This window comes from Alternaria rosae (assembly GCF_020736505.1).
Source record: "Alternaria rosae strain MPI-PUGE-AT-0040 chromosome Unknown BKA58scaffold_1, whole genome shotgun sequence".
Lineage (NCBI taxonomy): Eukaryota > Fungi > Ascomycota > Dothideomycetes > Pleosporales > Pleosporaceae > Alternaria > Alternaria rosae.
The window spans coordinates 173762-200178 of NW_025763570.1; the positions used below are offsets into that span (position 1 = coordinate 173762).

Below are 26417 nucleotides of genomic sequence, written 5' to 3' on the forward strand. Positions count from 1 at the left end.
ATGCAGGGATAAGCATTGGAGGAACGCGCTCCGGATGGGTTGTGCAGGGCGTTGACAGCTCCAATAGGCAAGATTGGTGGTGTTTTGGAGGTTTCGACGGCCGCTAGATGGCTCCTCGCCCATTCCCGCCACTATTAGCGCGGGGCAAGGACGGTACTTCTATGTCTGCGCCCATCTGCGACCGCCGATATGCTCACTCCGCAAGGGCTTTCCTCTCATATCCTCCACCATGTGCATCTCTACGAGTGCATCTCCGCGCACTCGTGTACCTGCGCTGCGGTTTGCCCCCGGACTATAGGTCGGACGATATAGCGCACAAGGCAGCAAGCCTAAATGGACCTCGTTCTTCACCGCCAAACCGCCTGATGCTCTGGATGGTGCTCGGAAACATGCTCCAGCATGCCATGTCCCGACGTCGCGCTTGCCGGGCCCGAGATACTGGAAGCAAACTCTTGCGCTCATTTGTTGCTGAAAAAGGATGTGATCTTCCGCGAACCATCGGCCTTGGATGTCTTTGCTGCACTGCCGTTACTGGTGGCGCTTCTGGTACCTTGCTTCTTCGCGGGTGTTGACTTCTTCGCAGGGCTTTTAGTAGGCGGATTACACGCGGCAGGTTTGTTGCGCTTGTGCTGTGGCTCAGACTCTGCGGTGCCATCAATTGCATCCCCGTCGTGCTCTCGCTTGACGCCTTTCGGCGACTTCGCTGGGATGGGCAATGGCGCGTTATCTTCGGTACCTTTCACGCGGTCGGTTGTGACACGCGTCTCATCGACGTCGTGTTCGATTTTGATCTGGCTCTCCTCGTCTGTCGAGGCTCCCAGATCATGCTGTGCTTTGGCGACAGATTGCTCCTCGGCCTTGGTCTCGGCAGCTTTTCGTTGGTTGCCGAAGAAGTTGGCAATGTTGTTCTTGTTGGCTGCACTGTTGATTGGCACGAGAAAGGACGGCGAGTTGTTGCCGACTTTGCCTACGTCTTTGCTAACCGGATAGCACTGCAGCTCGCCCTCGTATGGTTTCAACAGCGACTGCAGTTCTGTGTTCCACTCCGTACGGGTCGGGTCCAGCCAGGTTCGGATGGCATCTGAGCCATTGTCAAAGATGACGGGCATGCGGTCGTGCAGGAAGCTGAGTTGCTTGTTCGAGTCGGTGGTGATGACCGTGTAGGTAAAGAGTTTCTCGCTCGAGTCCTCGAACTGCACACAGTCCCATAGCCCAGCGAAGCACATAAGCTGGCCATCCTTGCGCTTAGTAAAGTGTGGTATTTTCTCCTTGCCCCCGTTCTTCTTCAGCCACTCGTAGAAGCCCTGTGCCACGATGATGCAGCGCTTCTTCTTCTTCATGGTTGTCCACATGCCGCGGTCTTCGAAGAGAGAGTCGTCTCGGCAGTTGATCGTCTTCATCTTGGATCCGTAGTCGGGGTTGCGCTTTGTCCAGAACGGCACGAGACCTGTCGCATGCTGTCAGCGGACGTACATGGTCATGACTGGGCGAGCCTACCCCATTGCATTGATTGCAGCTTGTACTTGGTGTCTTCCGTCGCACCTTCCTGTTGGCCGCCAGTCTCGGGACCGTCTGCCCTGTATACGAGCCCATGATAGCCGGGGGCGAAGTTGTAGCTCTGGCGTACATTGCTGTCGTCGTCTGGTGCCTCTTCGACAGGCATCTGCGACTGCTCGAGCTGCTGGCGGACTTCCGAGGGCCTCTGGTGTCTTTGTCAGCTGTCGCATGATATTCCACGTGACTGTCTCTACTCACCAAGGCCAGCACATACCTCCCGCACATGATAGAACTCTTGAGTGCATTGTTGTTGAAGTCTGAGGCCGGCGAGGGCAACGCGATGCGGCGCGCTGGTGATTGGCTACGTCATGACGAGCTTCAGCCCTACGCGGAACGCACGCGACGGGCACTAAAAGTTCGTTCCGTCATGCACTCGCTCCACCAAATGCCAGATGCCAGCGCCCACATCTTTTTGCCTTTGCCCGGCGCATCATGTTGAGCAGGACGGCCCCCCGCGCAGTACCTCGAACGAGCGCAATCGCACGCTGCGAAGCGCAAACCCCGCTAACGAGATGCTCACAGCTGCCCGCTAAGCCATGGCGGCCAACACAGCAGCAACTGGGACGGCGCTATCGCTCCACGATGCGGGAACAGTTCCGGGAGCAATACCACAAGAGCCCCGTGTTATTCCCCTTTGCAATTGGGTCTATCGCCCTCGTGGCCGGCATCTGCGTCTTCTACATACCGTGGTACTACAAGAACGTCATCATCAAGCCCTACCACAACTTCCCCGAGCCCGTCGCAAAGAAGCTACGCAGAGCTCTCTTCTACAGCCGCGGCCAATGGCTTGATATCCGCGAAGCCAACAAGCACTTCCGCCAGGCGCTGGCTCTGGCCGACGAGATGGGCATGGATCCCTTTAGCGACGAGATCATGGGCGTCAAGTACACCATCGCCGCCCTGTTTGAGGATGCGGGCTACTACAGTCTAGCTATCGATGTGTTGGAGATTATGCGTAACGACTGCCAGAAATGGGTGGACGAGTTTTCGGATAGGCATTGGACAAATGGGAATAGAAGCAGGGTGAAGAAGAACATGGTGCAAATCAATCTGAAGCTGGGCCAGCTTTACGATGTGAGATATGTCAATGAGCCCGAGAACGGAGAGAAGAGACTGGTTGAGGCTGTTGAGAGCGCACTCAAGGAACAACAAAGACGGGAGAAGGAGGGCGTCAAGAACGGCGAGGGACCATGGCTGACCAACGACGAGATGGGTGGTGTACTCGAAGGTATGCAATACAGTCAGGTGCCACATACCTCATACTAATACCGTCCAGCTCTCGGAACACACTATGAGCAATTCGACTCGCACTACCTCGCCGCACCCCTCTTCGTCAAAGCCCTACAGCTCTGCCCACCCACCTCATGCCACAGCGTCGTCCTAAGTACATTCCCCCACCACTCCCCTACTACCCATCCCCACTAACAGCCCCCAGTGAACAACATATCCACCTGCCTCGTCCAACAAACGCCCCCCTCCGCCTCCTCTTCCAACGCCATAACCATGTCCGACGCCCCCACCGACTTCCCCGTCTCAAACTCCGCGCCCCGCACCCTCGCCATCGACCAAGCGCGGCAATGGGCAGAACGAGCGTTAGCACAGGCGAGTCAGATCAAGGCATCTGAAAGGAATGAGGAATGCGACATGGGCTGTGCTGTTGCGACGCATAACTTAGGCGAGTTCTTGGAGATGGAAGGCAAGATTGGAGAGGCGAGGAAGAAATATGAGGAGGCGGCGCAATTGGCGAAGAAGATGGGGTTTGCGGAGGGGGTGACGAATGCGAGGGCGGGGGTGAAGAGGTGTAAGGATGTGGAGAGGAAGGGCTGAGGATGGGTAGAGGAGATGTGATACGAGATTGTGGCATACTCGAACATGTTGGAAAGAGCTCGCGCGTATCGTTGAATGCTGTGAAGCTCACGCACTTCGCCATTACGCTCATGTTCCGGGACACAGACTGCTGGGTCGGTAGGTTTAGAAGTAGCTTTGAGCTACAAGTCAACAGCGAAGGTTATTCTCACCTCACCATGTACACGCCGTAATACGAAAAGCACGTCGTTTGTAATCACGATGTCGACTAAACCAGCTAGACGATGCTTAAACCGAAGAGGAAGAGTGAAGCTGATCAATCATGAAGAAAAAGGTGACATTAAACCCGTATATGGGCCATCTATTCCCCGCCACCCGTGGCAGAGAAGAAGCCCAAGAAGACATAATCCTACTCTCTATCTATCTAGAGAGCAGGCATCCGCTGCATCGTACTGGTCTCGCAGACCAGACTGTATGAGTATATACACTGTACATCAACATCCATATCCCTCAACCTTCCACCTACTTCCCCAGCTCTGATATCCAGGACCCGACCTACGAGCCCGCAGCATTACTACTGACCGTCCTCTTCCAACCGCCCCAACCCCATCCACCACCACCACCCGCGGCGGGTTCTTTGGGAACAGGACTAGGTGTTACAGCAGGTGTCTGCGTAGGTGTCGCGAAGGGACTTCCTCCCATTGGAGATCCATTCCCACTGTACCCACTACCATTCGCTCCACCACCACTACTCATAACCCTCTTCATGCCCTCGAACCGACTCCTCAATTCCTCGAGTTCTTGTCTCGCAACCGCCTCCGCCGTCTTCGCATTTACAAGCTCTAACAAAAGGGCTTCGCTGTCAGCGGGCGTGTTGTTTTCAGTAGCGAGCACCGATTGCGTAGCTAGCGAACTCGAGCGTTTGGAAAACGGGACCGGGGGTGCGGGACTATTGTAGTATCCTCTCTCGGACTTTTGGCTGTTTGTTCGTCCGAGGCGGAGTTCGCGGAGGCCGCTTGTGTTGATGGAATCTGAAGTGGTGGAACGGGATAGTGTGGGTGGTGTGTCTGGCGCATTACCACCACTATGATCCACACCCGTCCAAGACGCAGCCGCAGACTGCTTCCTCGCGTTCTGACGTAGTTCCTGGATAGTTTTCTCGTGGCGCTGGTTCTGGTTGTAGCTATCTTGCAGACGGTGGCGCGTATCTTTCAATGCATCACGTGCGATCTGCAGCTCTGCGTCGCGGTCCGAAAGGTCGCGGGCGAGAGCGTTGGCGCGCAGGGTTTCGTTTGCGAGTTGCTCTTTGGTGCGGGACAAGTTGTCGCGGAGGAGGGCTTTGGTTTCGAACATGGAGGAGGCGCGGTGGTGGAGTTGGGCGGCGGGGAAGCGCGATTCTAGTACTTCGACTATTTCGCTGGCTTCTTCTGTCAGTTCGGCGGCGGGGGCGTCGTCGGATGGGGGGAGTGAGATTGCAGTGGTTATTGTTGTGCGGCGGCGGGAGGCACGGGTTGAGGGCGCGGCTAAGGTGGTGGTCTTCTTGCGGACTTTATCGACTACGGTTCGTACGATTCGGTGGTCTTCTTTTCGGTCTTCGCGTTGCTTTTGTAGAGCGGCTTCAAGTTCGCTGTTCTGGCGTTGTAGTTGGCTTACAGACATGAGGAGTTGCTCAATCTGATAATGTAGGTCCCGGTCTTTCGACGATGCGCCCATGGCCATGGATCCATGTCCCGACTTCATCGACAGCGCATCGCCATTCGAGGCGCGCGAAATATCCGTCATGGCTGTGCTTTGCGTCGCAGCAGAAGCATCCGATTCGGCAGTAGAGTTGAGTGTCGAGGCAAGACTCTGTTTGGAAGCCGAGCGCCTGAGGAAGCTAACAGGCCGTGAAGGCGCGGAGAGACCCGGGCTGAGTGAAACGGACTTGGTCGAAGAGTTGGACGGACCCCACAGGCGCCCCAGGAACGACGTGGCAGATTTCTGGACTTGTTGCTTGGACGAATCCTTCTCCTGGGCTTCCTTGTACTGTTGCTCCAATCCCTGCAACCTTTCGCGCGTCACGTCGTTTGTGAAACCAACGAAATCACCGACCAATTCATCCGCCGACCCCGCGTTCCGCCCATATGGGTCCCAGAGTTGGCGCCCCAAAAGCAACTGCATTACGTCCTCGAACTCACTCAGGGACAGCAACTTTTGTTCGTTGCGCTTCATTAGCGCGAGGGCTACCCGCATGATCGTCTCGGATGCGCCCTCGGCAAATAGTACGTCGTAGATGCGAAACAACATGGGTAGCGGGCATGTGACAGCGAAGAAAGACAGGAACCATTGCGATAGATATGCGGACTGCACTTCTAGGTCGTCGAGATGTTGGGCTAGCTGAGGCATATGTTGGTGGAGCAGCTTCTGGAACTGGAAGATGCGGAGATGGAGGCCGGAGAGATCCGGCAGGAAACATGAGCGTAGATCGTAGTCTTCCATGAGCCTGTTATTGTTAGTACATTGCTGCTGTTCAGGGAGCGGTACGACCTACCTCACGAGTACGCAAAAGGCTTCCTTGTCGCCCATCTGCATAAGCAGCGGGCCAACAAGGAAACCAAGACCCTGGCAGTAGCCAATCTTGTGGTCATACAAGCTGAAGCACTTGAGTACGCGACCCAGCATCTTCTGCCCCTCGCCTTCAGGGTCCTTGAACATCTCGACACCGGGGAAACTTCGTCCCAAGTCCTTGTTGATGATGTTCTCATAGGGACTCGACTCTCCGCACAGCGAGTCATACTGGTCCTCGATCAGCTTCTCTCTCGAGCCAGCTGCACTCTGCCAGACTACGCCCCGCAGTGGCGCTGGTATGCCTCCCCGAATCTTATTCAAGCAGAGCGTGGGCAGTCTGTGGACGGTTTGTGGGTAGTCGCGGACGAGAGCAGCCCAGAACTCGAGTTCCGTCATGGGCGGCGGCGAGGGCAGCTGGGAGAAGCGCATCTGGGAGGTGTCATCCGCCACCAGACGCTTCAGCTGGTTGAAGGAGGGGGGCCGGGACTGGCTGCGGGCGCGGGCGACCTTCATGTTGGACTTTGAGTTTGAGAGGATAGCTTCGTTCTCCTGCTCTAGTCGTGCGAGCAGCAGGGCCATGGCCTAGATATGTTAGCACGCATGCTCTACACAGGGGCGTCGTCTACACACCTCCTCCTCGCCCTCGGGCTCCTGTTCTTCCTTTTTCTCTAGCTCAGCCCAGTCGACCTCTTCGCTTTTTCCCGAGCCATTGCTAGTACGGCGCCCCCTGCAGTCTGTCGATGCTGTCTTGGGGGAGACGGGTGCGTCCGTGTCCCGCACTGAGATGGTAGGGCTGGTTGGGGCGGGCGTGTCGACGCTCGATTGGCTGGCACGGCGCCCGAAGGCATTGCGGATTTCCGTTGAGTTGGTTCGTGATGATGCTCTTCGCTCCTCAACTATGATCTCTGGCCGTATCACCGATTCCCTTGCGCCTTCCTCTTCTTCTTCTTCTAGTGTTCTTCCGTCCGTCTCTGAGAGGGGTACCGTAACCATCGAGTCTGTCGGCAGCGGCGAGCTGTCCACGTGCGACCTGGGCGTGCGCTCGACGGCCTCCTCTTTAACCTCCATGGTGATGCTTCCGCTGGACATTTTTGCTGTCTTCGCGGTGGTTCGATATGACGGAGCGGAAATTTGCTCTCCGCCGCGGCAGGTAGAACAGACCTGTTTACTTGGGGCGCTCGGTTCAGCGGTGCTGGTGTAGAGCGTGTTTCACGAAGGTGGAATTAGTATCTGGCGCCGGCTTGAGTCGTGCACGCTGTGACTCTATGGGTATTACTCCTCAGGCGGCATTCATGCAACAGAAGAAAGTCAGCGACGGCGCAACGACACACGGCAGCACGAAAAGAGCGCGACGACAGGCAAAAGAGGGAATGATTTCCTAACGGCCTCGAAAGGAGCATCAAGGAGGCCCTGGACTAGGCCCGCAGCCCGCTAGCCCTCTTGGTCAGGGTCCACACTCGCCTTTGCTGCTTAATTTACGGCGGGACCAACTGCTGCCCCTGGCCCCGCATCCCACCTACACCGACCTCACCTCCGCCTTTCCTATGGATCGAGCGCTTCATGCCACTGATTGCGCGACGCCGTGCTGATGTCACGATGCTGCCACTGGCAGCTGTCACAGACATGCACGCGCAAATGGCGTGCACGAGGAACACGCGACGTAAACATGCAAGCCCACGCTAATTTCGGCGCCGGAGCCAATCACCGGCGCTGACACTCCGCATCCTCCTCACCTCCAACCTCCTCTGTCCGCATCGAGCGATTGTGCTTCTCCCATGCCCTCTTGAGTCGGCAGCTTCCTCCGTCGACCTTGGCGTCGCTTAACCGGGACGGGTGGTAATAGTACCTCAACACCTCCAGGGATGCTCAAAGACTACTCGAGTGCCCCTGCAGACCGCCTCTTGCTACGGCACAGTTGCTCCACACGAACTGCCCATCTTTTCCGTTGTTCGCGCCGAACTAGATGTACTCGCGTAGTCTAGGTTCTGGATCGCGACGATCAGTGGTATTCTCCGCTGCGACTTGTCTGCAGTTATCTCCGTCAAGCACTACCGTGTTCCATTTCTCCCACGCATGCTGCACGAATATCACCACTCATATTATCTGGCGGTTACAGCGACTGCTGGACGCGGTAGATCTCGATTTAGCAACGTCAACATGCCAAAGCACCATTTTCGCATCCCTCCTTGCTCATTTCCTCTATTATACTGTGTACGCTCCTGCCTGTGGTGTCTTGCATTTTTTTTCTGAGAACAATCCTCAGATAGGTCTACGTGAGTGTTACTACAACCGACTGACATCAGCAAGCCGGTGTTTTTCGCAAACCCCTCTCATCCCGGAAAACATAAAAGATGTGTACCGCGCAGAGTTGTCATAACCTTGTCTTCAGGAGCCATTCACCATTGAAATCCGGACCTATATACACCATGCAGAAAACCACAAAGCGCTCTATCCGCGTCTTGATAAATCAAAGTTCAGGAAGTCCCATTGCTATGCCGGAACAGTGCTTCTCATGACACAATGGCCGATAAACGGACTCATTCACTATGTCGTTCTCTTCGGATAGAAGCTTTGACCATCACTGGAACCCGCTACACTGTTCTTTACACCTTTCACAAGGGTCTAGAGACGACTTGTGACCGTTTCATACCAGGAGACTAGCTTCTCTGTCACTCTGGTCGATTCTCCACTGGCTTTATACCCCGCTTCTCATTCGTTGCCTTCCAAGTTCATACCCGCTGCTCGAATCTATCAACTGTAACGATCCCCCACTCAGTACCGTCAGGATGCCTCCAAAGCGAACGGGAGAAGCCGTTACTACCCCAAAGCCCGCGAAGAAAGTCAAGACCGGCGGCACTCCTACACGCACATCCCCGCGAAATAAGACGAGCGGCAGTGAGACACCACCTGCAAATAGTACCGTCAGGAAGCCGAGGAAGCCGGCGCATCCCGGATCAAAAGCAGTGAAGGCTCCAGACGCAGACGCCGACTTCGAGTGGGGGATTATGGACGGCGACAAGCGCGAGACGCTCGTCGTCGGTGACGTTCAACCAAGTCGACTGACGCTCAAGTTTCACCACAGACATGACAATGACCAGAAGAATCGATCCTTCACGTACGACAGGAGACCTGAGGCAGACATCGATTGGGACCTCAAGGAACATGTTGCGGACATCAACAAGTGGCGCAATCAAATCTTCGTCCAAAGCATGAAGTTCCCTCCCAAGGTCACCCACACACCATGGGCCCCGTTCGAGACCGGCTATCTTGAGCTGTTTCACGAGAAGCTTCTGGAAGCTGCCACTGGAAAGACGGACGCCTTTGTAGCGCCACACAATGAGATTATATTCAAAGCGTTCAACGAATACTTCGAGGGACGCACTGACATTCGGGACAAGAACGACAAAGTCATAGAGGAGGCCCTTGGGACCAGGCCTCCGAACGGGTTGAATTCGTACCTCAACCGTGCGAATACAAACATTCGTGCTTTACGAGATCGTATGACCGAGCTCACGCCCAAGCTCAAGAAGAGCAAAGCGGATGATGTTTGGATGCCCACCATCACCGACGACGAGATCGAACAGTACATCCGAGGAGATTGGAAGCCGGTTGTCGATACTGCTACCGCTACTGATGATGGTGACGGTGAAGAAGAGGATGAAGATCAAGCTGAGGAAGAAGACGAAGGTGATGACTCCGACACTTCTACTTTATCCACACCACCTGACACAGACGAAGAACGTGAAAGCCTGGAGATCTTTGAGCGAGACCGACACGCTATTCGTCGGCTAGTCACTCTTAAGCTTCCAGCCAGCAACGCGCCGGGAAGCAAACTTACAGGAAACAAACGTCCAACCATCAAGCCCACATCAGACACGCGAGGTACTATTAAGGTCGCTCCAGGCAGTACAAGGGCCCGTTCATCCTCATCACCTTCCCCAGGGAAAAGTACCAAGCAGCAATCCTCGTCCCAGAAGCCGATGACTGACCCACGAAAAGGGACGGAAGCGCCCGAACCAAAGGGAAAGCCGCGTTGGGTTAAGCCCGCTGAGCAGAAGGTCATGCCAGATCCCCCAGAAGTTCTGGCAGCCGCGAAGGATGCGGGCTGGAAGTGGTCGTCCATGCCCGATACAGATGAAGAAGCAGTCAGCCTCCAGCGAGCTTCCAAGCCCGCAGACTCAGTCGACACTACGTGGAACCATCAAGCGGTCAAGGATCTTGATAAGCGCATCAAGAAGAGCGAAAAGTATACTTTTGGCCACGAGTTCTTCAACAACGACTTAAAAGAGGACCCTTTTGTAAAGAAGAAGAATGCTCGACGGGAGTTTGAAGATTGGCATGAGGGTCACGCTCGCGAGGATGGTGCAGCCGCAGTCACTGCGATGCTTAATACTGCAGATATTCCGCCCGTTGGGTATATGGGTGATATCCACGATCTTGTCACAAAGAAACAGTTACCAGAGGACGAGCTTGTGCTAGCTGAGTCCCGCGCGGCTGCCATCAAGAAGAAGAACGCGCTGATCAAGAGGAAATATAGTCCTAAGAAGGGTCAACCGGTGCAAAGGGATGTCATGGATGACTCTGAGTCTACGGGCGATGAGTCTGTTGATGACGAGGATGAGCCATCGGATGACGGGGAGGACGCTTGAGCAAGGAGCGGGTGAGATGACTGGAGAGTGGTATCAACGGCAGGAACTACCGCTATGTCACGACACCACAAGGGTTTTGAGGATATCTTGAGAAATATGTAGTACTAAATGTGGCCTTTAGTGGCTCTATTGCATGACTGTATCTCCAATATCCAGTTTACATATCTTGTTCTTTGTTGACACTACGTATTTCATGAGACGGATGTTCCTTTGTCGCGACAAAACACTGTGTAGAGGTGATGCTGCATGCGTAACACTATGAGGATAAAGAACAAAGAACCAGCGTGGTGCATGTAAAGATGCGCATTGCCAACGAATACTCGAAGCGCTGGATTCGGCAAATTGCTGGCTTTCCGTCATACAATATCGCTCCATATTATAATACTCCAATTAATATGACTGATAAAAGACCGCGGGCTCCTGATGGCATCATCAACCCAACGCTGATCGAAAATTGGCCACCCGAGCCCGTGACCGAAGCGCATTTCGAAGAGTGGCTGACAAAGACGAGGGAAGCCTTGCTGGCATGGCTTACACAATCTGCACTGGTCGATCAAGACGCGACAACGAAAGAGAATATCAACAAACACTATAAGAAAGCGAAGCAGACATGGGAAGACTTGATAGCGCCCATGGCGTTTGATGAGCGCGGAGACGCAATCAACAAAGAGGATAAAGATCTGATAGTGAAGAAACGCACTCCTGCGAAAGCCGCCAGCACAAGGGTACATAAGCCAGCCCAAACGTGGAGGAAGTTCATTGAACATAGATATGCGCAAGCATCTTGGGAAGATTATCTTTATTACCAAAACGTGTGGAATAGAAGACACCTGGAGGCGAACAAATATTATGTGGAGACAGCCGCCGAGAAACTCGCGGTAGCAGCGAGAAAAGAACCCCGAAAAGCAGCGACGACAGACAACGATGACAGCGAAGATAAGGTCTTACCTTTCAAAGCGGATGGGCTCAACGAAGGCAACCCCAGGAACGGAACCCCAGGTCAGCTGGAAATAAAAGCAATGAGCGACGATAGAGAAGGCGCGTTCTACCATCCCTATATGGCGTGGCGGAATCATATGATCCGGCTTTATAAAACCTTCAAGCTAGCCTATCGTAAACGTGCGCCCGCTATCATTGAACCTGATGTCGCGCATCGATACAGCCAACCACCCCGCGGCACGATGCCGCAGCATCTCTCCCGCTTTCGGAGGCGACACAAGCATCTTGAAGAGCGCTTTCCACGGAGAAGAAGGCAGATGGTCGACGTGAGAGAGGTAGAAGAGGACTATTGTCCGGACATCAAGCGGCAAAAGGATAACGAGCTTGAAAGGAAAGGAGAAATGGTGTCTATCACATGGCGCATCAACGAAGACGCCTATCAACGCAAGAAAACTGCGACTGATACCAACTCTGGATTCAGCAATAACCCTCTTACTCTAGAGTTGCTACCACAAGTCCATATAACGCACCATGGAAGCACTGAGACGAGCTTCAACTGGCCGACTTCCTTCGACTCGCCTGCTTGGGGGACTACAAGGTCTGTGACCCTCATTCGAAGAGACTACCACTACGAAAGGGTTCCAGATAACAATCCCGAAGACGACGACAACAACAATGACGATAACAATAACGACGATAACAACGACGCTAATCAGCCAAAAAGCAAGTCAACACCTTACAAAACCGACAAGTCCGGAAATCGAATAAAAAAACTCGACGCAACTCCCCGCTACGAGAAAGAGGAACGCACAGAGCAAGAAAACATCTTCATCTACGACCGCCTGCCAAACGGCGAAGTAGCCGGTCGCGATCGCCATGGTAAATGGAAAGGACAATACAAGATGATCAACGTCCATAATGAGCATCCCGCTCTCGACGAAGCCGGCAACCGCATTCTCCTACCGCGACGCTACATGACGAGGAACAAATTCAAGATCCAGCTCGAAGCTAGGGGTAGTGTCAGGATGACGCGGTCTCAGAGACATGTCGATCGAGGTATCACAGATCAGCTCTCTGAGGATGAAGACGAGGGCCGTGTAGACTCGAATAAGAATTTCTCGAGGTCGGGGAATGTCAATCCTGATCTGTTGGGAAATCCTTGGGCGGACAATATCGATAGCGACGGAGAAGGAGAAGGGGGAGAAGGAGTTGATCATCCTGGTGATAGCGATGACGACGAGAGTGGCGATGAGGGCGATTTGTTTGCAGAGTCGTATAGAGAGGGCTCGGAGAGTCCTGCGACGAAACGAGCGCGATTGTTGTTAGAGGATATACGGGAAAAGTTTGGCATACTTGAGAGCTTCTCTATCGAGGAGGTCATGGAATTGCAAAGAGATGATGGGGAGTTCTTGGCTTGCACAGATGAAGAGATTATGGATTGGTATAAGAGAGGAGTGGAGATGTTGTAGATCTTAGGATTCATTGATGTTTGATGTCTCCTTCAAGTTGGAAATTTCTGCGTAGTGTGAGCTTGATCATATCCAATACTAAGCAGTCAGCAGCGTCTACCAAATAAAACTATGCGAGTCGAAATATGTAGTGAAAGGTAGAAGTAGGTTGCCCTGTTTCATTGCGTGCTCAAAAACTCAAGGTAGCCACCGCGCACTGACCATTACAACAGTGAGTAGTCGATAACTATTTGCTACAAGTCAACAATCACCTACAATCAACTTAACAAATACAGTCGGAAACTCTTGTCGCGCTCTGAGCCCCTTGTTTCGACAAGAAACGTCCACCAAAACTCGTCGCAGAGCCGTCATGAGTGACATAAGCATACCAGATGCGGCGCCTCCAGAAGAAAGCCGCCCCCAGGACACATCCACACCCACTCAAGACGCTCACAATGAAGTAGCGCGCACTCCCTGGAGCATTGAAGAGCGCCTTTTCATCCAGCTGCAAGCCGGATTTGCACTCGCTGCCGCCACCCTGCCCATCTGTACGGTACTCCCGCCGACAGGCCAGAGCTACTACAACGTCTTCCGCCGCTTCTTCGATACCGTCCAACCAGGTACCGCTGAGGCCACTTCCGACCAGAACACAACCGCAATCCAGCGGAGCCAAGAAGAATACCTATTCCAGCAACAGGAGCTGGTACACGGTGCACTGTCGAGGACAGATGAATTGGTGCGGAAGGCGATGAATTCCGGGGAGTTCATGAGGGGGAAGATGTGGACAGTTGAACAGGAAGTCTTCGACGAGTACCGAAAGATTTGTGAAGAGATTGGTCTCGATTTGCGGATCGAAGACTTGAGGCATAACAAGGAAGTGTTCGGCTTCTTGTACCGGATTGTTTGCGAGAGGTTCCCTGAGTCGTGCGGACATACGCCCACCGGCTCAGACATGGACGTTTCCGAGGCCACTGCTGACGACGACATGCCCGACAGCGATGCGGACAGCGCTGCGAGTGAGGCCGACTTCGAGGATACAAGGAGTCCTTCGCCAGCGCAGGATGACGCGCAAGCCGTGAAGAAAACTACACGACGAGCGAACACGAGGGACGCGAAGCCCACCGATGCCTCCGAGGACAACAACACGTCGCGGCAGGTCCGTAAGTCAGGTCGTAGAGTCAATGTAGCTGACAAAGCGAGAGAGCCTCAGACGGGCACAAAACGCCCCAGGAGGAGCACAACGATGGAGGAAGAGAGCGAAGAGGAAACTGAAGATGGAGAAGAAAACATCGCCGTGGACGAAGAGGAAGACGAGATCAAAGCGCCACTCAAGAAGCGCATCAAGCCGACCGGAAGGCCCAAGGCCACCAAGGGTCATGGAGAAAATCGCAAGAAGAACGACGCCTGGACCAATGCCGAGCGCAATGTCATCGTGGCGTTTTTCAACAACAAGATCTCGGAGCAAGGATTGATCTACTGGGTAAATAACCTCAATGATATGATGAACGATGCCACCACCGCGGTGAACGCATATAGGGCCCTGGATGCAACCACATATCCTGGTGGTCCTCGCGGAATGGATGGTGTTCGATCGCAGATCCACAAGAAGCCCGGTTACCAGCTTATCAAAACCCAGGCTGAGGAGCTGAGAGCTAAGAATGCCAATCCCAAGAAGACAGTTTCAGAGGCAGAGCTGAAGCCGCGAGATCTATTCAAGTTGGCGGATATTGAGCCCGGCAGGAGCAGGGGATGAGGACAAGGAGTGGAAGCTGGGTGGAGAGCTTGGTGGCGCTGGGACTAGCGGCTTTCGATGACCAGGTGTACAGTTCGTGGTGTGAATACACATGTTTGTGGGAGCGACTTCATGGCAACGGCTGTGACTGATGAGCTGATATGTATGGATTGGAGGTATTTGGCTGTGGATTGGACGAGGCATGGGTGACACCGCGAGCTGTAGATGTGCTAGCATATGAATGAAAAGATGAAATATATATCGAGATGCTCTAGTTGCGCTTCGTCTCTGCGACGCGCGCCGATTGATATGCGAATACAGTGGTGTTTGCTTGCGAGAATTGTTGCTGTCCACGAGGTATATTGGTGGTTGCGATGATGGTCAGGTGGATAGATCGATGCAAGGGAGTGATGTTGCGACGATGGTGGAAGACGAGAAAGCCAGGTGTGCACGTAAGGTTGAGGTCTGCAGCGGGCCATGACGTCACCACCAACGCGTCAATGTCGCGAGGGAACAATAGAACTCAGGCCTTATGCTGCGAATATCCCTTCCCGTAGCAGAAGAGTTGTTCTACATTCATTTTCTTATCAATATATGATAGTGCGTGTGTGCAGCAAGACGCGACGCTAATGCTTCGATCTGAAGGAGAGGCTGCGGATGATGTGCTTGACGCGCCCCAATAGCAGAGAAGCTTACACGAGCGGTCCTTCTATTACAACAGTAACCATATCCGAAATGGTGACAGCGGAATCGTACGAAAGGCAATCTTCACGTGGTTCCGCACAGTCAGTCTGGCCCAGCGTGACCTGATCATATCAGCCTCTTGATGCTGTCCATCACAAACACCCTGGCGTATAAAGAAGTAGGCCAGTATGGCGTTACCTTGGATCAATATACGGAGTTATCACCATGACCGACATCCTGGATACCTCAGCCACCCCGCCCACCGAATGGAACCGAGATCAGCGCGCGTGGATTCATCTCTACTACAAACTCTTGTTGCAAACCAGGCGTCAAGACCCATCTTTCCCGGTCTGCACTAGTGATACCGTAGCTGCCGTCGCTTTCCGATCGTTCTTCCGTAGCCCTGAGGAAGCGGGTGGCATCAAACCGCACTCCGTAGAACATGATGAGATCTATAAGGCAACGTTTATTCGGTACCGTAACGCCGCTCTCCCGAATCTGCTCTCTCACATTGTGCAATTCTGTAAGGAAACGACCGAGTCGGATTCCCGTGTCAGCGTGCCTCAGGTCTTCGTTACCAGACCGATGCTGAACGAATACATCAGGGTCAGCGAGAAGTACAGTCTAGACAACGATGACCCAGAACCCTGGGAGAGGCAGACTGAACTCTGGGAGTTCATCTCAGCGACAGTAGCTGAGAGGTTTCTTCACCGTGGGGTTCTGGACAGCCAGGACACTGTTGTGCAGTCATTCGTTCGAGTGGCTGAGGACGAAAGTGCGACTGATCAAGCTGATACCAGGATGACAAGACCGTTCATCCCGTCAACGGACCGTGTAAATGATGAGCCTCAACCAGATCACCCAGAAGTTCCTACGCCCACCACTAAGCAAGATGGAAAGCGCACCAAGCAGAATGCCAAAAAGAAGGCCAACAAGAAAGCGAAGACATGGCTTCCAGTCGAACGCCACGCACTCTGGCGCAGCATCAACACTTGGTGTCACGAACACGGCATCGATGCATTTGACCACGAGAATATTGAACTGCAGACCTGGGACGGCTTCGCGGAAAAGATCAACGCAGAGCGCGCACAGAAATGTCAAGTCAAGGAAAGAACCGGGGATAACGTCCGCAGCCAAGTCAGAGACGCGGTTCGGAGGGGTAACTTTCCGATCAGCGATCTGGTCAAGCGTGCAAAGGAGATGAGGGAAGAGATCAAGAAAGGCAAACCAAAACCTTCTCGCGTAACGAACGATATCCGGAGAACGCCATTGAGATACACTAGAGCGATGGAGAGGATGAGGGCAACGAATAGCTGTAGAATGGCCGAGTTGGGCGGTAGATAGGCTAGAGAATACAATGGCAAATCACGTAATTGCACAGCGTAGGTGCCATAGCGGGTTGATCCATGTGAACACCGAACATGCTATAGCCTCATTTCAGCATCTTGCGTAGAAAAGAAGTTCAACGTAAGGCAATTTATGCACCATATCTACTTCTTAGTCATCCAAAATATGGGTTTTATGACCCAAGATTGTGTAAGCGACGAGCCTTCAGTCTGCGCGCAGGGCCGCGTTCCCACATGCTTTTAGTGTGTGCATTCTATCTAGGGGCGAAATGAAAGTTGACTGTATGATTTTGGATGAAGCATGCTATCGCGAAGTGTCTACGTTGAGATCCTCCGAGAGGCGAGAAATATCCACTGTTGACGGCTGTTTCCCTACCCAGTAGGCTGCATCTTGCCACGTCGTACCCGATGACGCAACCGAGCCCTGACGGTACCAACACAGGAGGCAGGGATTTCGCGTCCTGCGGGGAGGGCGGTGGGAATGCGACGAGTGCGATTCGGGAATGAGCAAACGGGTTCCATCACGTGCAACTTAGTCAGTGCGTCGTTGTGGTCAACAACACAATGAAGGAGCCAGCCTGACGAAAATTCGCAGCGGTGCAGTCACTCGGATACTAAGAGCTTGATCTGCCTAGATTTACAGCAACATACATGTAACCGGCCCTACTAAAACCCGAAAGCATCCAACAAACTATTCGCATCCGGCTCATTGAATTGAGTCGGCGGTGGTTTCTTCTTCGGCTCCTCTTTAGGCTTCTCGTTCCCCTTCTCATCGCCCTTATTATCAACTTCTTCCTCCTCACTATCTTCTTCATCCTCTTCATCACTCTCCTTACTTTCTTCCAGCGTCCCCTTGCTTTCCGCCAGTTCGTTGTGAGCGTGTTCGCGGACCGGCAAATCGGCGATAACTAATGAACTTCTCCTTCGCAGCAGCTTCCTGGGATCGAAGTCAAAGTCCGTGGCAGATTGATTCCTTCCTTGTGATTGGTAGCTCTGCCGTGGCATCGAGGGGCTTAGCGGCGGACGGCCAGACGTTGCTTTTGTGGGTGGGGGTGGAAGCAAGAATTCCCATGTCTTGACCAGATCGAGCGCGAGGACATCACAGCCCATGCGGTCGTATAGGCCAGCTGTGTGAAGTACGAAGTCCCATTCCTCGCGCATGCCGATCATGGTTGCTCCGCGTAGTGTTTGGAGGGATTTCTCGCGGAGTTGCTTGTACAAGACTACCAAGGCTGGGTCGTCGGTGAGGTATGACTTGGCTGCGGAGCTGGGCGGTTCGGACGTTTCGAGTAGGGTTGTTAGTGGTGTGACTAGCGAGCGGACCGCCATATCTTTCTTGTTCAGCAGCCAGTATGCCCATGTTGCAAGCCATCTATTTCCTTCCCTAGCAGCCTGTGGTAAGATCTTGTCTCTCAAGAAGTCCAGTAAGATGGGTGAGTCATCACCACCGTAGACACGAGCGACTGCTATAGCGAGCTGAGTATCACCGAGCTGGTTGTGTAGAACGCTGACAGCATCTTGTAGATGATCTGCAAGGAGAAAGAACGACGCGGCATACTCGAATCTTCTTCTGCCCATCAATGCATAAGCGTTTTTGAGAGCAGCGGTCTTCCAACGATCCTCATTGAAGTTGTTCGATAAGAGTCGGTGGGTTGCACCCTGCTCTCTCGACCAAGTAGCCATTCGCCAAAGACCCACGAGGACTGGCTTCTTACGGAGGGCCATATAGTACAGGGCGCAGTACACGGGGTTCTTTTCATCGGTTTTGGTGTACTCGTTTCGAGCAATGACCTCGAATTGGGCACGCTGTAGACGTTGTTAGCGAGTTCCATTGACAAACATAAGCGGAATGTACCAATGCGTTGATGTCAGACATCCACATGAACACGCCACATTCTTTTGCATGCTGCCACATCATCTTGCCGCTGAAGTGTCTGCTGACCAGGTCGACAAGAATGTCTTGACTCCCTGAGTGGAATGCCCAGATGATCTCGCGCCACGAGATAGGTCCCTTGTGCGTCTCGCTCAGTACATGTTGTCGGAAGAACAGCAAGAAGCGACCAGCGTTATCGTCAATCGATCGGCGATGCTTCTCTACCATGCCAATACACTCGATGATGTCGGCCAAGCGAAACTGTTCGCGACTAGTCAAAAGTGGGATCCGCTTGGTGGTCAGGAGTTCCTTGAGACTGGAGGCGACTTCTTCGGTGACCGCTTCAGGTTCGCTATCGTCAGAGAAATCGGCGTATGATGAATGCACTTTTTTGCGAGATGCAGTCATTTGAGTCTGTTGAGGTTAGTGACGTCTAGCTAGAGCTGTCCATGTACGTACCTCAGCTTCTGAGAAGTCTTCAGGCGCGAAGCCCAACGAGCTGTCAAGCTCTTCGCCTTCGATCCAGAACTTGAGTGTACTGTAGAGGCGAATCAGTATGCGCTGTACCAGCAACAACTTGCCGGCCAATACGCATTGCGAGAGCAACTGGGGATGGTACGCAGGTAGAGGGCCGTTGAGTCTGCTAACCGCATCGAAGATATCGATAGATGCTGTCTTTCGTGAAATCGTACGTAAGCTAGGAAACAGCCCTTCGGACACCTGCACATGTTCATCTTGAATGAAGAGCTGGTTGCCTGCACCGATGACCAAGTTACCACTGCTCAGCCATACCGAATCGCCGATCGGATGTGGCGTGATATCGCGAATGCGCACATCGCTGATTTGCACCCAGGATGGGCCCGCGTTGAGGTAGTCGTATCGGAGCTGAGCGTAGATAACGACGCGGTGGGGAAAGCCAACAGCAAGGATGGACTGATTGTCGGGAGTAGAAGACCAATCGAGATCTTGAATGATTCCGTTGCCTTCGAACGTCTCTTCATGTTCCAACTGAGCGCTTCGGGTGTTCCATATAGTGAGTGTAGTGCGATCAGCATCGGCCAATGCAGCTTTACGTATCGATGTGCCACTAGCGAGTGATGGGTTCTTGACGCCTGTCTCGACCTCGGAAGTCAACAACCAGTCCAATCTTCGGTTCTCAGCGTTGACGCGTGCAGTCCAGGACTTGATGATCCCGGACTTTGTGTATGAGATGGCTATGTCTCGCGCAAAACTGTCAAGGAAGCCTGAGATGACGGGCGCGGTGCCGGCGGGATCCACGGGTAACACAAAGGCAAGGTCATCGCCAGACCCAAGGTTAAATGTTGAGAACTCCTTGAGCGTGATCTCTGAATGAACATTGGTATAGCCATTGGTGTGCGCGATAGCGGTTTGTTTCTCATCCGTAGATGCATCTCGCTCCGGTGTTGGCAGGGTTACCTCCCAGCAAATGCCCTTCATGTCGGAACTGATGGTGGCGATGTGTATGCGCTGTCCACCAACTTCGACCTCTGGTATCACTAGCAGGCATAATGGTTTGCCCTGGAGTTTGTATGCCGAACGCGTCATCTCAACGGCTTCATGACCGCGAGTATCCCAAAGTGAGATCTCATCAAGGTGTAAGAAGACTACAAAGTTGCCCTCTTGTAAGAGAGCAGTGCGATGAATATGCTCCGTCACTTTGACGCTGCAATGTCGATGTAGTGTCATGCCTTGGTCGCTCTGCCGCTGTAGCCATACGATACATTCATCAGTCGTTGTCCGCGATACCAGAGCTCTTCCACTAGCTGTGCGGTTGACCTTCTTGATGGCATGCGAGTGGCCTGTCCACATGGCTTTCCGTTGAATGCGTTGTGGTTGTGACGACGGGTCAAACAAGTAGTCGATGCGTGACTCTAGCCACTCGATTCGCCCGTCAAAGTGATGCGATAGCAGGGTCAACTCGGAGTCAGGTTGGTCGCCGATGAAAGCGTAGAATTGTACATTGTCCTCAATGGGCTTTGGCTCCTTGGCGAAGTGCAGATGCAGTCCATCGACATGCGCAATGTTGAACACATCGGTGACCTTTTTCTGTTTTGCTCCTACGTTCTCGAAACCCCACGCGGACATGTTGCCTCTGTCATCTAGCACAACGCAAATTTCCGGGTTACGATTCGCGACTTCTATCAGATGATGTAGCGCGATGCCATGGTCTTTCTCTTCTGCTGAAGCCTGTTGCATCGCTCTTCCCGTCGCGTGTGTAAAGTGCTTGCCGTCAATGAAAAAGGCATATCTCTTCTTCGACTGCTGCTCCAGCGGCACATGCCGTGACATTATCGACTCGACGAGGTCCACTTCAGCCCACATGTGCATGCCATCTACTCCGTGGTGCTCGCCCGGTACCCAGACTCGCACCTTCTGGTCCGCACATATCGTGTACAGTACGTTGTCCGTGAGCTGCTCTTTGTGGTACGGGTGCCGCCAATGCAAGCCTGTGATGGCTTTGGGGTGTGGGAGGTAGAAGTAATCGAAGCTCTGGTCTGCTGAGCCGAAGGACGTGCGTCGCCATATCTTGAGGAGGCGGTCGTACCTGCCTGTTGAAGCTATCAACTCGGCATCGGGGGAGAACTGGGCGAACTTGACGGGGTTGGCTAGCTGCTTTGTCCATATCTGTTCGATATCGCTGTGGGCGTTGAATAGGGTGAGGGACGCGCTGCCGACGAGCAATTCGTCGGGCATGCCCCACGAGAGAGTCGTTATCGTATCATCGTCGTCGGAAAGGGGCGTGCTGCCCTGTTGCGACCACTGCGCGTATCAGCAGTCATTCCTAGCTGCCCCTCCTTGTGTGCCCACCTTAATAGCGCCTTCATCTTGTCCGTATGGCCGGTATATGTATATGTGTCGCGTCGAACATGCCGCAAGCTTGCCGGTGCCTTCGTCGATCGCGACTGCCTCAAGCTCGAATTCCTCGTCGATGTAGATGGTTTGGAGGACGTGATTGGGTCGGTCAAGGACGATGAGCGCGTTTCCGGAGATGTAGACCTACAGGAAGAGTGAGTCAGCATTTATGCGCGTCGTAGTGAGTGTAGTCATACGATTATCTGGAGGCCTTCCCACAGGCCATGAGCAACAGCTTGGAGCTTAGCCTGGGGTCGCCCAGGGAGAATACCGCGCATAGAAGTTATCGAGCTCTGCTACCGTTGGGGGCGCATTATTAGGCGGCTTCTCGATATCAAGTAGCGTACAGTCGGCAGTAGTGCGTGTGGGGTTCTGTTACGCTTCCGGTGCTCGCGGTACGGGATGCGACACCTAGGGTTCCTGGAGCGTTGAAGCTCACGCGCACGATCCACGTGGTATGTCGTCACCTCGGACATCGGCAATCGTGGAGAAGATATGCGGCACGGCTATTACTGCAAGCGACTTGAACAGGTGGAGAAGAGCATAATTCGCCCTGTCGCAGCGAATGGGACGTTGCGTGGAGTCGACTTGCATTGTCGACGCCCAAGGGTTGCCGCCAGCCTTCCGCGCGCATTTCGGAATCGGAACACTAGCGCGGAATCAAAAATGTCGGGCCGGCATCGACTGAGGTGTCGCGCTCAAGCTACATAGACGCGTTTTGGCGGTATCTAGTATCTACAGTTGTCCTTCTCTATTTTCCTAAGCCATCGTTCGTTGCACCTTGCCCTCAACATCGCCCTGCTCACCCTTGCCCTTCCACTCCACCGTCACGGTAATACCGCGATCATCGCCCTTCTCCTTCGCATACGTCAGGCTTCCCTCCAATACCGTGCTCTTCTTATATGCTTGCTTCTCCGCGACCTCTGGGTCGAGCAGCAGTACTGCCTGATGCCAATGTGTAGGTGTGTTGCTCGGACCTGTCGAGAAACCTAGGCCCGGAATGCCGTTCTTACCCCAGTCAACGCTATCAAGCGTCTTGACATCCTGTAAACTGCCAGGGTGGATGAAGATAGTGTCGAACCATATCGCGACAGCCTGGAGAGATGTGATGTCGCGGTCGAGCGTCATGCGAAGAGGTACCTTGAAGCTCAGATCTTGTACAGACACAGTCTTCATCTCTAGCAGATGGCTCGTCGCAGTGCCACAGAGCGCCTTCTCAGGCACATCAAACACACCGATTTCGTGTGTGTTCAGCAGACCGCCTGGAATCATAGGCGAAAAGTCAAAGCCGTAGATGTCTTTCCAGAACTTCTCACTCGTGCTGTCTGCTATCCAGTCGGCATCTGAGATCGGGGCGAGACGGATGTTGCAGTGGGATGGTACCATGATGCCGTCGGGCTTGAGGTACATGTCTCGTGCGCGCAGAACCGAGTCCAGCATGCCTTCGAAGAGAAGACCGTAACCCATCCATTCCGAGATGATAATGTCGACCTTCTCCTTGCCGATCAACCGCTGAGTGTTGAAGTCTTCAGCGCGGCCTTGGATCAGCTCAATACGGTCCTGGTACCCGTTCTTCGCGATGATTTCCTTGGCGCGGACAGCGATGCCAGAGTTGTCGACTGCGAACACTTTTTTCGCACCTGCACGCGCGCAGAAGAGGGAGAGGATACCAGTACCACATCCAACATCAAGCACGGTCTTTCCAGCAAAGACCTCGGCGTTCTTTTCGATGAAGTCGCGGTACCCTTCAGTTCGTACACGATCCTCGATCATCTCGCGATGGATGCTGTTGCCCTTGTACGATTCGAAGTAGTCCTGGTCCCGATCATTGGTGAGCTTAATCTTGGAGAAGTCTTCTTGCATGTCCTTGTGCATCTTCGCCTCATACTCGTCGTAGTCAATGGCCTTGCTGTCATCATCTGGCATGAGATCTCCAAGTTCGAAGAGTAACGCGTCATCTTCCAAAACTGGCTGTAGGTATTTGTCGCTTGTGAGATCATCTAGAGTTACTTTGATACTCTTGGGATCTGTGCCTTTTTGTGCTTCTGATCGGAGGTAGTTGATCAGCTTGATGATGGTGATTTCGTCCGCGTCTAGTGCAGCCAGTCAGTAGTCATCCCAAAAGGGTAAGGCGTTGAACCTGTAGATGAGCGTTCAACGTTGTGAGCCGTACCTGGTCCAAGTCCTTTGATCGTTGCAGGCAGATCGAATCCGTTCTCAGTTTTGTTGTGCTCGACCATGTCTGACACACGAGTCCATTGTCGATCCGAAAATAGATCTTTGAAAGTAGTCGTATCCGGCTCGCTTGCGTCTTCGACGATGCTGCCGACTGAGCTCGCGGTGTCCGATTCGGTGTCTGACATATTTCCTGGGGTGACTTTCGCTCTTTTTGCGAACGCAAGTCTTTCAAATTATGCAAAAATTGTAAGGGGTCGGGATGTCGCGTCAAGTTTCCTTTGGTGGGGGAAGGCTCTGCGGTTAGTGTGCTTTTGTGGGCGATGCTGCGGGGCAGGCTTGTCGCGCCTGCCGTATCTTCTTCGCACCTCCTTTCATTCTCACCTACCCCTCCGCATGCCATCAACACTCATCATCTCCATCCATACCATCTATCATGTTGATCACCCTTGAGGAACCCAGTTGCGACATGCTGTTTAGCACTACAAACCCTACATTCAGTGCATTTGTGTTGCAATGCAACTGATCGCGCCTTGCATCATGCGACACAGGGCTATGCCATTGTCACATGCGTTCTTCTCGTCAATCCTGACTACTTACCACTCTCCGTCTATCTTTCCTGGATCTCGCTACAGTCATTTGCAAACTATCATGTCCCTCACCGTCAGAGGTATAGTGTCACTCCAGCGGTATGTATAGTCACGCACAGGGGTCACGCCGGGTTTTTCTCTGATCCATTTTGCGCCTACAGTATCCTATAGCCATGCGTAAGTTCATTGGCAGTGATCGCTAGTGGCCAAATTGCTTTGCTGCTGTGCGTCTATTCAATGATCGGTAACGTCATTTGTACTTTCCCTTTAGTCTTGACACCCACAACGAACTTTTACCGCGCTTTCGCTACACCAGCCTCGTGCCTCGATACCAGTCTCGGCCGCGACAGGCATATCTGATAGCTACTTATCAGAATCGTCTTCAAGCATCCGGTGGGCGAGCTCAATGGCGTGGTCAGTCAGACGTGGTTTCTTGAGCGGCGGGAGGTTTTCGGCCTTGACTTCCACGGGCTCCTTCATATTCTCGGGCTCCTTTACGACCTCGAACTCCTTGAACTTCTGTGCCTCCACATCTTCGGGCTTTTTCAAGTCCCCTGTCTCATCCATGTGCCCGGGCTCATCGCCGTTTTCCACCTCCTCGTCCGAAGTCTCGCCAGCATCGCTTCCGTAGCCATGCTCGACCTCCTCTTCGTCACTTTCGTCACCAGGAAGCTCGGTCTGATCCTTGACTTCGTCGCTGTCGGATGCTGGTGCATCGCGCTTGCGCTTCTTGGGGATCTTACTTGCAGTCGAGGCAATGCCGGCAGCGTCGAAGTTTTCGGGAACAACATTATCATCGCCAGTTTGTATAGCCACAGATCGGAACCTCGGCTTATATACCTTGGGTTTACCTGTGCCCTTTCGGTGGCTGGGGCGCTTCTCAACTGGAAACTCTGACAGAGGGATCATGTGTTCGGGGTACCGCTCCTCATCGCTCACCACGCCGCCAGCTTCAATCATCAATCGAAAGTCTCGGGCATGCTCACGAAGATACGCCGTCGTCTTGTTCTTCGTCTCATGCGCCGACGTGATCTGACCTCGCAAAGCGTCCAGCCCACGGTTCTTCCCACCAACCACATTGATGGCATCAACGATATCGGTCAGGTCAGCGGTGGTAATGGTGTCGTACGCATCAAAGCCATGTCCGTGAATGAAGTCGTTGATGCCGGTGTACATGGCACAGATCTCTGGGACTGTCCAGTGGTCGCGGTTCTTCTTCTTCTGGTAGGCGGCGTTGGAGCGGCGCGAGATCTGGTCAATCCACTTGTTGTATGCATCTTTCCACTTCTTATCGTTGGGGTCGATGTTGATAAGTTTCGACTGGCCAATGTGGATGTGTTCATATGCTTGGGTGCGTGCATTGAAGCGGCGGAGGGCGATGCTTGGGGTGAAGACCTCATGGATGCCCTTGAAGGTCCGCTCCCAATGGTTCTGGCTAACCTTATTCCATCGTACCACGGCGCTGTTCTTTTTATCCTTGTCCTTCTTGGGAACCTTGCAGCTCTCGAGGTCAGGGAAGAAGATGCTGTCCTCGGCTGCGTACAGACTCAGGTCGGCGGGTTCGCGCTTCTCGGGGATTATGTTCTTCTGAGTGAACCAGCTCTTGCCGTCAGGCATTTGGATCTTGAATGTAGCCTCGATCATGGTAGGGTCAGAGTCGTGTGGCAAGAATGTCTCTTTCGGTGTCAGTTCCTTGTTGACTAGCTCTCGATCAGCGTAAGGTGCAGGGTCGTCCGACAGTTCACCATCGCTATCTTCATCAATCGGGACGGATTCGGTATCCGGAGGGTGTTCCGGTGGGCTGCTGGCGCGCAACTTCCCCTTGACCTTGCGCTGGGGTGTTGGCACCTCATCCGCGCCGGGAACCTCGCGGGCCAGGCTACCGATCAGGTGGGGCGACATCTTCTTGCGTCCTTGCCTTCTTGTAAAGGTTTATCAGATGGGTACAAAGAATGTATTGGGGAGCGTGAGGGTATGCGCTGGATGACAAGAGTCGTAGCAAAAGCTGGAAAAGCCCTGCAGAGATATCGTTAGTCAATGCAGTTCAAACGTCGGATTGGAGAGACGGGTCGACTCAAAAGGTTGCAACGCTGGTACCACGTACGGAAATGGACCGGTTCAAAACTTACGGCGCGATATCGACTATGTTTGCCGAGTATAGTCAAGAAGTCAGTTGCGCAGATATCACGCGTTACCG

The 26417-nt window shown here is 53.4% G+C and overlaps 10 protein-coding genes across 10 annotated transcripts; 5 read left to right on the forward strand and 5 right to left on the reverse strand.

Annotated features, from left to right (window-relative positions):
* Positions 1-290: 290 nt before the first annotated feature.
* On the reverse strand, positions 291-1817 carry BKA58DRAFT_883 (uncharacterized protein). The gene is made up of 3 exons (XM_046176106.1): positions 1756-1817; positions 1498-1702; positions 291-1447 (listed from the first exon to the last, which is right to left on the reverse strand). Exons 1-3 carry the CDS (start codon positions 1780-1782, stop codon positions 459-461), a joined length of 1221 nt encoding a protein of 406 aa, XP_046030215.1. The 5' UTR covers positions 1783-1817; the 3' UTR covers positions 291-458.
* A 112-nt stretch (positions 1818-1929) lies between these two features.
* Positions 1930-3694, forward strand: BKA58DRAFT_371384 (uncharacterized protein). The gene is made up of 3 exons (XM_046169019.1): positions 1930-2785; positions 2834-2941; positions 2993-3694. Exons 1-3 carry the CDS (start codon positions 1990-1992, stop codon positions 3382-3384), a joined length of 1296 nt encoding a protein of 431 aa, XP_046030216.1. The 5' UTR covers positions 1930-1989; the 3' UTR covers positions 3385-3694.
* BKA58DRAFT_463454 (rab-GTPase-TBC domain-containing protein) lies at positions 3695-7282 on the reverse strand. Its single transcript, XM_046174874.1, has 3 exons — positions 6541-7282; positions 5894-6492; positions 3695-5845 (listed from the first exon to the last, which is right to left on the reverse strand). Exons 1-3 carry the CDS (start codon positions 6997-6999, stop codon positions 3919-3921), a joined length of 2985 nt encoding a protein of 994 aa, XP_046030217.1. The 5' UTR covers positions 7000-7282; the 3' UTR covers positions 3695-3918.
* A 1150-nt stretch (positions 7283-8432) lies between these two features.
* BKA58DRAFT_349406 (uncharacterized protein) lies at positions 8433-10559 on the forward strand (the record flags this gene model as incomplete). Its single annotated transcript, XM_046168490.1, has 3 exons — positions 8433-9317; positions 9420-9816; positions 9853-10559. The coding sequence occupies exons 1-3, from the start codon at positions 8697-8699 to the stop codon at positions 10557-10559; spliced, it is 1725 nt and encodes a 574-aa protein (XP_046030218.1). The 5' UTR covers positions 8433-8696.
* A 395-nt stretch (positions 10560-10954) lies between these two features.
* BKA58DRAFT_305346 (uncharacterized protein) lies at positions 10955-12967 on the forward strand (the record flags this gene model as incomplete). Its single annotated transcript, XM_046167059.1, has 1 exon — positions 10955-12967. The coding sequence occupies one exon, from the start codon at positions 10955-10957 to the stop codon at positions 12965-12967; it is 2013 nt and encodes a 670-aa protein (XP_046030219.1).
* Positions 12968-13316: 349 nt separating this feature from the next.
* Positions 13317-14699, forward strand: BKA58DRAFT_433127 (uncharacterized protein; the record flags this gene model as incomplete). Its single annotated transcript, XM_046173161.1, has 1 exon — positions 13317-14699. One exon carries the CDS (start codon positions 13317-13319, stop codon positions 14697-14699), a length of 1383 nt encoding a protein of 460 aa, XP_046030220.1.
* An 888-nt stretch (positions 14700-15587) lies between these two features.
* On the forward strand, positions 15588-16706 carry BKA58DRAFT_433128 (uncharacterized protein; the record flags this gene model as incomplete). Its single annotated transcript, XM_046173162.1, has 1 exon — positions 15588-16706. One exon carries the CDS (start codon positions 15588-15590, stop codon positions 16704-16706), a length of 1119 nt encoding a protein of 372 aa, XP_046030221.1.
* A 619-nt stretch (positions 16707-17325) lies between these two features.
* Positions 17326-21841, reverse strand: BKA58DRAFT_957 (RAVE protein 1 C terminal-domain-containing protein). Its single transcript, XM_046176276.1, has 5 exons — positions 21653-21841; positions 21411-21599; positions 19041-21362; positions 18564-18995; positions 17326-18514 (listed from the first exon to the last, which is right to left on the reverse strand). Exons 1-5 carry the CDS (start codon positions 21731-21733, stop codon positions 17375-17377), a joined length of 4164 nt encoding a protein of 1387 aa, XP_046030222.1. The 5' UTR covers positions 21734-21841; the 3' UTR covers positions 17326-17374.
* Positions 21842-22190: 349 nt separating this feature from the next.
* Positions 22191-23910, reverse strand: BKA58DRAFT_955 (histone-arginine methyltransferase CARM1). Its single transcript, XM_046176271.1, has 2 exons — positions 23629-23910; positions 22191-23548 (listed from the first exon to the last, which is right to left on the reverse strand). Exons 1-2 carry the CDS (start codon positions 23816-23818, stop codon positions 22215-22217), a joined length of 1524 nt encoding a protein of 507 aa, XP_046030223.1. The 5' UTR covers positions 23819-23910; the 3' UTR covers positions 22191-22214.
* Positions 23911-24799: 889 nt separating this feature from the next.
* Positions 24800-25984, reverse strand: BKA58DRAFT_301966 (uncharacterized protein; the record flags this gene model as incomplete). Its single annotated transcript, XM_046166923.1, has 1 exon — positions 24800-25984. A coding segment is annotated over one exon (1185 nt), but the record flags the coding sequence as incomplete, so codon positions are not given.
* Between the last annotated feature and the right edge of the window lie 433 nt (positions 25985-26417).

Excerpts from the sequence above, each read along its gene's own strand:
- BKA58DRAFT_371384 (XM_046169019.1), top strand. The coding sequence starts at position 1,990 with ATGTTGAGCAGGACGGCCCCCCGCGCAGTACCTCGAACGAGCGCAATC. Across the intron at positions 2,786-2,833 it reads GATGGGTGGTGTACTCGAAG|CTCTCGGAACACACTATGAG; the intron begins GTATGCAATACA and ends AATACCGTCCAG. Across the intron at positions 2,942-2,992 it reads ATGCCACAGCGTCGTCCTAA|TGAACAACATATCCACCTGC; the intron begins GTACATTCCCCC and ends AACAGCCCCCAG.
- BKA58DRAFT_955 (XM_046176271.1), bottom strand. The coding sequence starts at position 23,818 with ATGTCAGACACCGAATCGGACACCGCGAGCTCAGTCGGCAGCATCGTC. Across the intron at positions 23,549-23,628 it reads GATCAAAGGACTTGGACCAG|ACGCGGACGAAATCACCATC; the intron begins GTACGGCTCACA and ends TGGCTGCACTAG.
- BKA58DRAFT_957 (XM_046176276.1), bottom strand. The coding sequence starts at position 21,733 with ATGCGCGGTATTCTCCCTGGGCGACCCCAGGCTAAGCTCCAAGCTGTT. Across the intron at positions 21,363-21,410 it reads AAGATGAAGGCGCTATTAAG|TGGTCGCAACAGGGCAGCAC; the intron begins GTGGGCACACAA and ends TGATACGCGCAG. Across the intron at positions 18,996-19,040 it reads AAGACTTCTCAGAAGCTGAG|ACTCAAATGACTGCATCTCG; the intron begins GTACGTACATGG and ends TAACCTCAACAG.
- BKA58DRAFT_463454 (XM_046174874.1), bottom strand. The coding sequence starts at position 6,999 with ATGTCCAGCGGAAGCATCACCATGGAGGTTAAAGAGGAGGCCGTCGAG. Across the intron at positions 6,493-6,540 it reads AGCCCGAGGGCGAGGAGGAG|GCCATGGCCCTGCTGCTCGC; the intron begins GTGTGTAGACGA and ends TAACATATCTAG. Across the intron at positions 5,846-5,893 it reads GCCTTTTGCGTACTCGTGAG|GCTCATGGAAGACTACGATC; the intron begins GTAGGTCGTACC and ends TAACAATAACAG.
- BKA58DRAFT_883 (XM_046176106.1), bottom strand. The coding sequence starts at position 1,782 with ATGTGCGGGAGGTATGTGCTGGCCTTG. Across the intron at positions 1,703-1,755 it reads GGAGGTATGTGCTGGCCTTG|AGGCCCTCGGAAGTCCGCCA; the intron begins GTGAGTAGAGAC and ends CAAAGACACCAG. Across the intron at positions 1,448-1,497 it reads GCTGCAATCAATGCAATGGG|GTCTCGTGCCGTTCTGGACA; the intron begins GTAGGCTCGCCC and ends AGCATGCGACAG.